The sequence below is a fragment of the Mus pahari genome, chromosome 9 (genome assembly GCF_900095145.1).
Source record: "Mus pahari chromosome 9, PAHARI_EIJ_v1.1, whole genome shotgun sequence".
NCBI lineage: Eukaryota > Metazoa > Chordata > Mammalia > Rodentia > Muridae > Mus > Mus pahari.
The window spans coordinates 61,850,908-61,864,160 of NC_034598.1; the positions used below are offsets into that span (position 1 = coordinate 61,850,908).

General features: G+C 34.9%; 1 protein-coding gene across 2 annotated transcripts in view; it reads left to right on the forward strand.

The window, feature by feature from the left end:
- Positions 1-13,253, forward strand: part of Trhde (thyrotropin releasing hormone degrading enzyme) — a 388,187-nt gene that overhangs the window by 220,871 nt on the left and 154,063 nt on the right. For both annotated transcript variants that reach the window (XM_021204999.2, XM_029542439.1), the window contains exon 6: positions 11,779-11,916. In XM_021204999.2, coding sequence (XP_021060658.2) covers positions 11,779-11,916 — 138 coding nt within the window. The remainder of the gene's footprint in view (positions 1-11,778; positions 11,917-13,253) is intronic.

The window sequence follows — 13,253 nt, forward strand, 5'->3', positions numbered from 1 at the left end:
TGTGTGTGTGTGTGTGTGTGTGTGTGTGTGCGCGCGCTCATGTGCACATGCCCCAGCCTGTGTTTATTGCTTAGCTCACAGCTTACATTCACTAACACAGTTGTCGAAAGAAGAACATAAGGAAGCTCACTTTGGCAGTATGGCCACACACACACGCGCACACACGCATGTCATTTCAGTTGAGCAGATGACAGGTCTTTCAGAGATCTGCCTCATTTAGTTTTGTAATATGAATGTTAAAATTTAAAATAAAGCTACAAATAGAGAAGTTTGCACATGTTCTTAATGGATGATTTTTGTAAAAAGCAAGTTTTTTTTTTTTTTTTTTCTAGATAGACATTGGTTCAGGTTTTTATACTGTAGACCTAACGATCAAAGGTAAATGAGCAATACCTGGGGAATAACGTATTTCTTCTGGAGAACTTGTTCAAATTTGCATGGTACCACAGCCTTTGAACACTTCCTTACAAATTTCAAAATCAATAAAAATGTAACATGGGTAGACACTCTCCAGGACCAAACCCCCATTGAAGCTGAGCATAAGTCGATTTTGTCCTTTCTTATGCCTAGCAGTATTGCAGAGGGTCGCTCTGCTCATTCCTTCAAAGAAGAGCCAACTATAAACAGAATAGTCCAGCTTGCTTCAATAAACCACAGCAAAATGATATTGCAAAAACGTATGCCAAAATATCCCTTTAGATATTGATATTCCGTAATGCATAGTATTGGTCATAAAAGATTATACCATATTTGATATGTTAATTTCCTTGCTACGGGTGAAAAAAAATCTTACCTTCATATAGCATAAAATAATATAAAGCATAAAATAACATAAATATAAAAAAAAGTGGTAATGTTCATAATTTTCTAGGTAAAAGGCATTTGTTTGTCACAGCTTTTAACCTGAGCACAACTAAAGCGGAGGCCTCAGGGGGCAACTAAAGAAGAATACAACATAGCTCATTTCTAAGCAAGGATAGTCTGTCTCAACCCATCACCTTTCTGAGACTTCTCCTGTCTTTTATTTTATTTTTTAAAGATTTATTTATTTACTTTATGTATATGAGTACATTGTCACTGTCTTCAGACACACCAGAAGAGGGCATCAGTTCCCATTACAGATGATTGTGAGCCACCATGTGGTTGCTGGGAATTGAACTCTGGACCTCTAGAAGAGCAGACAGTGCTCTTAACCACTCAGCCATCTTTCCAGCCCTCTCCCATCTTTTATTAAGGTTACTTAAAATTAGTTGTAGTTATTACTAGGCAATGCTTTCACAAACAATAAAGTACTATATACAAGAAATCAAAAAATTTTAAAAAAATATAGAGAAGAGTTTTTTTGTGTAAAAGAAAAAAATTAGATATTTCGATATTGGTTAATATACTGCCTATCTTGCCACCTTCATGGCTGTAACAATGTATACAAATATAAGAAGCACTGTATGTACCAAACACCTCACATAGTTTATTAATGGTCTGTGAGGTAAAGTAAGACATTCTGCTAGGCTGAGAGTGTCTGTCTTTTCTGCTGTATTTTTAAGGTGTATCAGACTAACTCCATCACTTTTCTGTCTGATGGGCACAGGGCTCTCCTTAACTGGGAATACAAAATAAAATTTGGTAGGCCATCCTTTGACATCATTCTGAATAGCCTTTCTGGTTCTACCATTCATATACTTAAGTAGTCCTCTTTGGGAAATGTTCATCTCCTTACTTTTTTTTATCTCTTCTGGGGACTGAAGTTGGAAAATTCTACCAATTACAGTCCTATTCTGGTCAGTTAGTATTGTAATTATCTTTGAAACGTGGAGATACTAAGGCACGCATCTTCTCTCCCCAAATGTGCTTCAACAACACCTGTGTCCAATTAATTCTTTTAATCATTTTATGTTCTTCTCTGCAGATTTTATTTATAGTTCAATGTTGCTCTTCTTCAGGGCTTGGAATGTAAACTAGCTTGATAATTTTATATGAATTAGTTGGCTGCGTTGACTCCACTTGCCTTTCTATCCGTTAGTGCATTTCATTTGTTCTATTTATTTTAGAAGATGATTTAACAAGTACCTACTGTGGTGAACTCTATGGATTGCACCTCATGTAAATATTAGTTTATAACTGCGGTGTAATAGTATTTTACATTCATATGCATGATGTTTTATCTTCTGTATGGAGGTTTCAGTATACATAAATTATTTCTCCCTCTAACTGACCAACCATATCCATGTGAGCAGTTGCTTTGTTTGCACAGTAGCTCAAACCACAGAGCTATAACCTTTTTCAGACTCCTAAAATTCACACATATGTTCTGAAAATAAAACATGCTCCATATGGCTCGAAGTTTTAGCCAAATTACGGAACAAGAAGGACAGTTAATTAATCATTATTGTTTTATTTTAAATGTCTTACACTTTTTTCTTTAATGGATGACATTTATTTTGCTACAATGATGACTTCATTTAGGTGTTGGATTTCTCTCTGCTGCAATAGACCCTGCTTCTGAATCTTGGTTATCTTTAAAGTTGTTAATTTTGCGTAGAAGAGAAGCATATATTTTTAAGTGAATTTCTCTCCACAAGGAAACAACAAACAACTGCTTTTCTGTTTTCTTTTTGTTGTGTGGTAGTGTTAAATGTGATGCTCTGTGATTTAAATACTATATATTCTTTCAATTGTCTGATGAAAATCAATTTGGAATACTTTTCCCTTCTGAGCAAAAATTTAACATTAAATACAGTTTGAAGCACCTGGAATGTGATGTACTCCATATAATGAGTAATTAAAATTAAAAAAAACTTTCTATGCAAAGATCACTGCCTTACCTTCAAAACAAGGGAATTTTCTATAAATTTATGATTTCTCTTGAGAGCTGATAGATCATATTACTCATCATGAATGAAAATAATTTGACCTCACACAAGAGAATATATTTTGTTTTCTTGCCAACTATTATGATTGCATCTTTGGCTTACCAAAAAGGATGACAGATTTCCAAGGATTAGTGTAGATTGCCTTGTTCACCTTTCACAATTTAAAAACTATTTACTGGGTCATATTTATGCTCCTTGCTCTGGTAGCAGCAGGGAGTGTTCAAGAGAGGATTAAGTAATGACGTCCTTCTGGTCTCACAGAATGCCAGTTAAACCAGATTATTATTTTTTTAATATAACAATGCTAGTTTATTTTCAGTTATAGTTTCTAAGAATGAGATTGGATGCTCTCTGCCCATTCCATAGGCTAAACTTTCAGCACTTTGATTGTTTGTTGCCATGTGATCTTGTTTTTCCATGTTCAAAACGCCTATGAAATCCATTCTGCTTAAGTTATCAGGAAGTGTGAAAAAATCAAAGAATTCTAACTTTTATGGCCATTTGTCTTACCAACAGCTCGCTTCCTACTAGGTACTTACATATGATTTTATTTTTATAGTCCAAATTTGGCTTTCTGGTGAGATAAGTTATGAAACACATATCAAAATACTAGCAAGAACAGGAAATTATATAACAGTTGTACATGTCCATTCCATTTTTTAATGAATTTGGGATGCTATACTTCAATATTTTTGGTCATTTCTAATGGGTTTCTAGTCTAGTTTTTGCATTGTGATAAAGGAATCTTTGCAATATTCCCAATGGGTATATCATGTAATGTGATTCACAGTAGTCTGAGATGCAATTACTCTTTTGCTATTACAGATGAGATTACTATTCATATGATTTGATTAAGTATGTGGGCTCTCACAACACTGTGTTGTTTAATGCCACTTATTAAACTTTTAAGTTTACTAACCTCTTGATCTTCACTGGAAACATAAATCCTCCTCTGTTCAGACTAGTTTTTCTCTGAGGTTATTAGTCAACAAACTGTCCATTTATATCCCTAAATACTGAAATTAAATTATAAACATATGCCATTTAAAATGTGTTAATATAACCAATAAGAAATTTGTTATGGATGAAAGATTGGGAAAGGCCGATTTTGCAGTAGCTGTTAGTCTGTAGTTTTCAACTCTCTATAGAGTTGAGGCTAGCCTTAAACTCTCAGTTGGTCTGAAGTGTACTCCAAGTGTTAGGACTGCAGAGCCTGCTTGGCAATATTGCTGAATATTAATAGATCATGGGCCCGTCAGCAATTGGCTCAGTGTTTGGTTCCATACAATTCAGCACATTTTGTGTTTCATCTTGCTTTTTTTCTCCTTTGCCCCATCAAGCCTTGGATAATACAAGACATGACACATTCAGCTTGGATGTTAAAATAAAATATCAGGCAATTGAGGATGCAGTCTCTGAAGAGTTACAACTTAACCCACTTCCTCTGAGTTAGTCATGTTTGAGAGTACCATAGCTCATACAGACGTGTGCTAACATTTATCTAGGATTTTGAGAGGTTTATAAAAATCTTCAAAGATATCTTCATGGAAATATGACTTCACTTTTAGTATATTCATTGCGTAAGATTTCAGAGGGAATTCGTGGTTTTTGCAATTGAGGAAATGTAACTGAAAGAAAATACACTGAATATATAAATTCATCTATGTCAACAGGTATATATGAAGTCACAAAATAATATTCAATCACTACAGAGTTGCCTTGGGCCTTGTGTGCATGCAGTGCTTTCTGCAGAAGGTTATGTAAACAAATGTAGAGCTAAACATTTTAGTCGAGTGCTTGTTCCATTGTAGGCATTGATGGTGATTATTTTTTAAAATTATTCTTCAATGTCTGCTATATATGTGTGTTTATACAAGTTTGATTTTAATACAAATGAGCTGCTTTAACAAGCTGCACATAAAATGATTATTAACATCTTGGGTGTGTGTATTTTAAACACCAGCCTTTGAAATGTTAATTTTGAAGTACATTACTATATGAAAACACCATTTGTTTCCACTAGCTCTTTATTTTTATTCAGTCTGTCAATATAAAATTTGGCTGTGGGTAAAATATTAACTACTCAGTTAAATGGTGATATAATTTTTATGAATAAATCTGTTTTAAATAGAAAGCTTAAAATACTCTTAAAATACAGTGGAAAACAGAATCAAGACCTGAAACATATAAAGTTATTTCAATGTTATAAGAACTCAGGTCCAAATAATTTCTAACTTTCACAAATAGGACATTATGTTATAAATTTACAAAATACGACAACTGCAATCTTAGCCATTTTATGTGGATAAAATGTTATTTTCCTCCAGCAAATTTATTTTTATTGTTTGACTTCTTCATCTTACTCCTCTGCTTTTAAGTTCTGTTATGATGTGAATAGGTGGGGAAAACCAAGAGGAAGATGTCTAACTCTGAAATGATAGGCATGTTGGCAATCCTCATCAAAGTTATTTATAAAGTAACAGCTTCAGGATAATGTTGTCTTGTGTAGGATTTGACTTAATCTATGGAAAAATAAAAGTATTGACTGGGAGCTCAGATTTCAAACTTGTAAAAATATGATAGACCTTCATTTTTGTTTTCATGATAGAGTTAAGACAGTGTAGTCACAGATATTAAAAGCAATTTTACTTAAAACTTGTATTCTACGTTTTATTTCTACAATACTCTATGCCACTAATACTGTATCATTGTAGGATATCAAACACTTGTACTCATATCTGTTCTCTCCACTGCAAAATGCATTGCTGGAAGGTGGGAATTGTGCCTTTATTGTATTTCCCCAGAGCACAACACAGAATCTTTCACAAGGCAGACAGTAAATATATTACTTGCAGTCTATTGCTTTCTTTGATTTACAAAAACATTCTCATTAGATTAAATCCAAAGCTTAGATAACTGTCCTTATCTCTATGAAAGAAAGTATTGTGACATTAAAAAATTTAAAAAAGCAACTGCTTTACATAAATTTAAAATTAGTATAAATGTGTAATATCTGAACTCATTCAGATATTTTTATTTTATCTATGCCCACAGTTTTATGTCCACAGCGAATTCACACACAGGATTCCAAAATACATATTTTATTTAACTAACATTGCTTCTCAGAGAATGAGGATAAATTTTATGGAAATAACTGGGATAGTACTTTGTCATCACAAAGATAAAGTCCATCTTGTGTGTTCTTTCTTCTAGGATGTACTTTTCAATTTCTCTTTCTAGTTGCACGTTGCTCTAGTCCAGCAACCCCTCCTCTTCAGACTTCTCAAAGGTCTCATGATGTCGTATAACTACAGCTTCCAAGGGACCTTGATGATTTTGTTCCTGTGGGCCTCTCTGTCATCACTTGTGATTTGCTCCTTACCCTGTGCCATACAAAGCTCTCTGAATTGGACTCTCCAAGAAACTATGCTAGACGTTTTCCTTGAATTTTTAACAAATTCCCCTTTGCCCTAAATGTCCTTTACTGTCATTTATTCCTAGAATACTTAAATAATTCTTAAAAATTCAATTTAAACTCTTGCTTAGAAGCTTTACCTCCCTCCCTGAGGCATAAAAAATCATAACTCTCTCAATGTAGCCATTCGGTTTCCTGAGTCCACTTACAGTCTCACATATAAAAGGGCTGTGTTTTAATGTCTGTTTTGATCTGTGTTTCTTTTTCTACTACTACACAGTCTTTGAATCTAGGATTCATTGCTCTGTCTATCCTTAGAAACAAGCATACCATCTGGTATCCAGCAGGTGTTTAACAAATATACGCAGTGCTAATTCACTCATTTAATCTCCACAACAGGAAATGTTCATAAATGAAGATCCTGAGATCTCAAAAGTTTGTGTGGTCTCAGAAGTTGTATGCCCAGAGAAAGGCAGGTGTTCCCTCCCAGTGCTAGGACTCTTTTGTCAATGGAATATCAGAAGAGTCATTATGTTCAGATCTATAGCATAAGATCTATAAGGGGAGGGGGAGAGAAGTCTTTGAGTAGAGATCAGAGAAGGCTGCTTCAAACCGAAGTAAAGGAAGATAAGGGACAAGGCTGAGACAACTCACGTAGTGGTAAGATATTCATAGACATATAGAAAGTAGAAAAATTCTCAAGGAAGACTTGAGTTACAGCCAATCAGAGTCAAAACTCCTTATTGATATTGCATCCCATTAAAACATTCCTCATCCTTTATGTAGGAAGTAGCCAACAGCTTTAACTTTCCTTCTTCCTTGACAGTCCAAATTCAGCGAATGTGTCTAGAGAAGCCATTGTCCCATGTAACCCCTTAGACTTGACATGTGAGGCTGGGAGCCACTTGGAAGCACCAAGGAGTATAATTACCTAGATAGTTAATGATGTGTTAAAGAATTCTTAACTTCCTTCACATATACAGTTAAAAACCAATCTATTTTATAAAAAATGACTTTAGAAGTGAATTCTGGGGCTCTATTCAAGTTATTTAAAAATGACTCTGCATTACCAAAAGATAAATTAGTCATTTCTCTAAGACTAACCAGATCTTCACTTGTAGTTGTTTGCAGAAAGGATCTATGTGAACATCCCAGTTACTTTTCCTGCCATGTGTAAAACTCATTTTTTGTGTGTTCTCCAAACTGTATTTTCTCAACTTTTCTGTCAATAATCTTCAACTTTTCTGTTTAAATTCTATTATCACTAAAAGCCATGTAGTTATTTCAAAGCATAAAAAAAAAATGCTTAAAATATCCCTTAATACCAAGCCTCCTTCAGCAACAGACTGTTCTATGACATCATTCACACTTCCTCTCTTAGGATAATGGCTACTTCCTGCTTATTGGCTCTATAAGCCATCTGGTATACCACAGCCATAAATCTATACTTATTATGTTATAATGTATGTTTCTGCCCATTTATTAAGACCAAACTCTTCAATGTGATAATTGAGGATTTGAGTGGTGTGGCTTTTTTAATTGCATGTTTACTCTGCCCTGATTTGCCCCTTTCCAGCTGCATTCCCCTCACCTCTCACCTACCTTCTTGGATGCTGCCTCCTCTGCTAAACCTTCCTGAACTAATTAAACATTTCACTCTCTGTGTTTTATAGCATACCCACTGTATTATGATAGCATAATTGTGTACCAGTCTTTCTATTGTACTTCCTTTTGATTCTTGAGTTCAAAATTATGAAGAAGGCTTTAGTCATCCATTTATCCCACAAGTATAGAGTGGGAATTAAATGTGTATTTATTAAAGAAATAAGTACGCAAATAAAATAGTGGCTGTGTAGTTTTCATGAAAAATTCTGCAGTCACTCATTCTTTAGTTTTCTGAGATGATTTTTAAAGTTCTTAAGTCCATATCAATAAATCTAAATCAATATAGCTATATCTGTACTATCATCTATCTACCTATCTATAAATCTATCTATACTCTATCTATCAATCAATCTATCTATCTGTCTATCATCTATCTATAAATAGTAGAAAACAAAATGATATTTATATCACTGTATATATTGAAATGAAGTCATGTATAAAAGTTGTAATATCTACATTACTTCTGGAGAATTCGTGGTTACTGTTAATACTGATTTTTTTTAATGCAACAATGCTTTTATTTATTTTTTAAATTAGTTTATTTTTTACACTCCATTTTCCATTCCCTGTGCCCCCTCATCCACCCTCTTACTGATCCATATCCCACACCTCCTCCCCACCCCACCCTGTCTCCACGTGGATGCCCCCAACCCCCAACCCCTACCCCACCTGACCTCTAAACTCCCTGGGGTCTCCAGTTTCTTGAGGGTTAGGTGATGCAGTCCTCTGTGTTGGGGGCCTCATATCAGCTGGTGTATTCTGTTTGGTGGTTCAGTTTTTGAGAGATCTCGTGAGTCCAGATTAATTGAAACTGCTGGTCCTCCTATAGGATCGCCCTTCTCCTCAGCTTCTTTCAGCCTTCCCTAATTCAACAACAGGGGTCAGCTGTTTCTGTCCATTGTTTGGGTGCAAATATCTGCATCTGACTCTCTCAGCTGCTTGTTGGGTTTTTTCGGAGGTCAGTTATGATAGGTCCCTTTTTGTGAGCCTGAGGAAAATAAGGTCCTGCAATAGGCCCAAAGTGGGATCCAGCTCAATGTAAGGTCCCAAGGCCTGACACTATTACTGAGGCTATGGAACACTGAATTTTTATAAGATTTTAACACATAGAAGTGGGTGCCCACAGTGATCTATAGGATAGAACACAGAGACCCCCAATGGAGGAGCTAGAGAAATTACCCGAGGAACTGAAGGGGTCTGCAATCCTATAGGTGAGACAACGATATGAACTAATCAGTACCCCTAGAGCTCATGTCTCTAGCTGCATATATAGCAGAAGATGGCCTAGTCAGCCATCGTTGGAAAGAGATGCCCCTTGGTCTTGCAAACTTTATATGCCCCATACAGGGGAACGCCAGGGCCAAGAATTGGGAGTGGGCGGGCAGGGGAGCAGGGTGGGGAGAGGGTATANGGGACATTNGGGATAGCATTTGAAATGTAAATGAAGAAAATATCTAATAAAATAAGTTTAAAAAAAGATTTTAACATGCCTACTTCTTTTAGATGTTACCTTTAAAAAGTGGTAGATCGCCAGGTGGTGGTGGCACATGCCTTTAATTCCAGCACTGGGGAGGCAGAGGCAGGTGGATTTCTGAGTTTGAGGCCAGCCTGGTCTACAGAGTGAGTTCCAGGACAGCTAGGGCTACACAGAGAAACCCTGTCTTGAAAAACAAAAAGAAAACCAACCAACCAAAAAAAAAAGTGGTAGATCATAAATCCTATCAGCCTTAATTATGGAGTGAAATAATAATGAGATATTGCATATTCACCATGAGTATACTATATAGACACTGATGCGCATAACACACTCATGCACACACATACCAAATTTAAAATTTTAAAGGTAAGATCAACTTCTACCTCTATAGAAAGTTCCCATCAATAATTTTATTATTGTATAACTTTGCTAAAAACCACTCTGGAAACTTTAATCCATAAAATAAAACTATTTTATTTACTATAGCCAACTATTTTATTTCACATCTTATATTACACAAATGACTTCTTTTATTTCAGTTTTTAGCATTCATCGCTAAATGGTAGGAAATGGATAAATGGTAGGAAATTAACTAATGCTAGGCAAAGCTGGCTGTTGATACTGTAGGGCTGTGGCTGGTGAGAATGATACATGCTTCAACTGGAGAGTTTCTTACTTTGTAGAGCTGTAGGTGTTTATTAAAAAAAAAAAATCAGTGCCCTTTCTCCTGTGAGCTGTTTATACTTCTGTCAAATTGAGTTTGCCTCTGGCTAGAATTTTCTCTCTTTCTTTTTCTTTTCTTTTTTCCCAAATCAGTATAATGTATTCTGTATTCTGTGTTCTGTGTTTTATATGTACTTTCCTACCAGAAAGTCAGCTCCCAACCTATTTTTGCAGACAACCCTTTCTTCCATTACTTAATACCATTTCTGAGTAAGGTAGAAGACAAATTATTTACCAATGACTTACCCATACTAAGGTTAGATAATGGAAATTGAAATTATATTGAGTAGACAAGGATTAATTTTGCTTTCTCCCAAAAGTATTAAGTGATATATCATATATAATTGATACTTCCTTTAACATTAATATTCCTTTATTGAAATTGAGTTTAGATTTCACTTGTAAAATCTGTTTACTTTATGTCTTGCAAATCAAGGAACTGTTTATTAAATTTTCATGTTGATCAATATGCATTTGTGGTTGATAAGCAATAGTTGAAGGAGCACACATGTATATGCTCAGTTATCTTTCCTTCCTATTGTATACTCCTTCTTAGTTCCTATTTCTTTAAGTTCTGGGATTGGTGTACTCTCAGCTTGAAATTACAACTCAATCCAAAATAATACAGTGTTTATCTGATTTTTCAAAATGAACAGACTCTCAGGCTGAGTTCAATATTAGGTAGAGCAATTTAAGCATTGGAGTCTTTAATCTCAGTAATGTTACTTCTCAGTCTTTAGCTATCTAGGGGGTTATTTAGCCTTGTTATCTTTCAAAACGTATTTTTCTGTCCCTTCCTCCATCCATGAAGCCAGGTGGCCAGAAGGCCTAATAGCTGGCAGCATTTTTGTCAACAGAATCCAAGCTGTTTCTTTAAAGCAGAATTTCTGAAGCCAAAAATGCCCCTTTCTCTACAGTTCATTTCTAATATAACAAGTCTGCTTTTATTAGAGAAACGTAGTGAATAGAGGGTTCGTGATTCTGGTTGTTTTCAGTACTTCAGAGTGATAGATTATTACGACTATGCAATGTCAGCATTATGGCCTTTAATCTAAATTTGTATGTGTATCTGCACACACTACGGTCTGAGAAAAACAATGACTTTTGCTATATGCATTGTGGTTCCCCACCAACCCCTTTTTGTGGAAAATAATGTGTGTGGTGTGATGTAGGATCAGAGCGAGAGCGAGATTAACATGTTCTTATGAGGCTAGGTATAGTGGTTTTAAAAGGTAGGATTCTTGCATTGACTTGAGCAGAAAATGTTGAAAGTGGAATTTCTGTTTACACCCTGGAAAAGACATGAACAGACTTTCATTTTATCCTTGCTCTGTGTGCCCACTCTTCATTCTTGCTTTATGCATTGATAAAGCAGCCTGCTGTTCTTATTACTTAAGGCTTACAGTAGCCTATTGATTTTGTTTCATGTTATGTTTAAATCAACTGTCTTTATTTTATACTCTCCTAAGGGGTTGTTTTATTTACTGAGTTTCCTTTAGGTCTGAGCCTCACCGTGTAAGACTGATGAGCACCATCAGTTAAGTGACACATGTGCTGTTCATGTTGTCTGGCACATCTTGCCCTAACCATGAATCACCTATAATATTACCCAATCTACTGTATTTCAGGAAAAGCAGAGATTTCTGACAGATGTTCTGCATGAGGTGATGCTGCTTGACGGATTGGCCAGTTCCCATCCAGTATCACAGGAAGTGCTACGGGCAACAGATATTGACAGAGTGTTCGACTGGATCGCATACAAAAAGGTGAGGTAGATAAGAGCCACATGCTAATGAGATTTTTCACAGTTGGGAAAGATGATGTACTTCATGCTGGAAGTCTTTTTTTTTTTTTCTATTCTTTCTAGTGAATGAAAATGGGTTGTAAGTAGGAAAGGAGTTATTAGGTTCATGTCATCTTATGAATAGGCCTGCTGTATAAATGAGTAAAATGGAAATGAGTGTTTGCCAAATATTGCATGGAAATATTAAAAGTATTAATGAATAAATGTTTGGGAACTTCATTTGAAATTGCTGTACAAGTGGCTTTATGTAAATGTCAGGTTTTAGTATTAAGAACGTTGGCCTAACTAGCGACAAACTCTTTGTACCAGTGCTCCCTAAACACTTGATTGACTTATGGAAATGGGTCTAGGTAATTCCAGAACACCTGCATCTTATAAGTAAGTTTTAATGGAGTTTTGGGGAACTAAGCAGGTTTTCCGGATGATATGGCATAGTAAATAAAAATTAACAGGCTTTTGAATGAGTGAGAAACAACTGGACAAGTGACTAGATTCAATTGAGTTTTTTTCACTGCTACCAGGATTAGGATTTGTCCTTAAATCTCTAACTCTTGATTTAATTTTTACATGAGGATATATATGTTAGCCTTGGCATTTACTAGTCACTTACTGGTAAAAATGAGGGTAAGACTCATATTATTTTTAGTGTAAATTTAATTATATTCATTTGAATTTCTATGTAGATAATACTGATTCAGTAATGTCATGACTTTTGAAGAATTACTAAGGTTATTTTGTCTGTGAAATATATTTATTTGTGAGTATTAGAGATAAAAATGATTTATCAGAAGCCCTTGGTATACCAATTAAGCTAATATAAATACTTGGCTTTGTGCTCAGAAATGATTCTCTAAACATTTCCTAGTCAATGATGTAGGTAATAGTGTATAAAGATGTTTTGTTAATTAAAAATGTCATTGCCTTTGATCAAGTAGAGTGTTTTGGATATATGGAGGAATAATATCAATTACAGGCTCATGATACATTTATTATGATTATTCTGATTTTTATATGAGATTGGCTTTTGCTAGGTTTAGTTTGCTATTTATTTAACTTATTTAACGATAGTAATGTTTTAAATATAACCTAGGAAATATTATATTAAGACATTCCAATGTGATGATAATATAGTTAGTTATTTTTCTCACGCCTCATTCTAAAAGGCTATTTCTAAATACTTATTTTACTTTAACATGAGTAAAAACATGAAAATATTATTTTGACCAAGTGTATTATCAGTATACCTTTACATGGAACACCTATACTTTCCCATAGAATTATAATGTTTCAAGATGATTT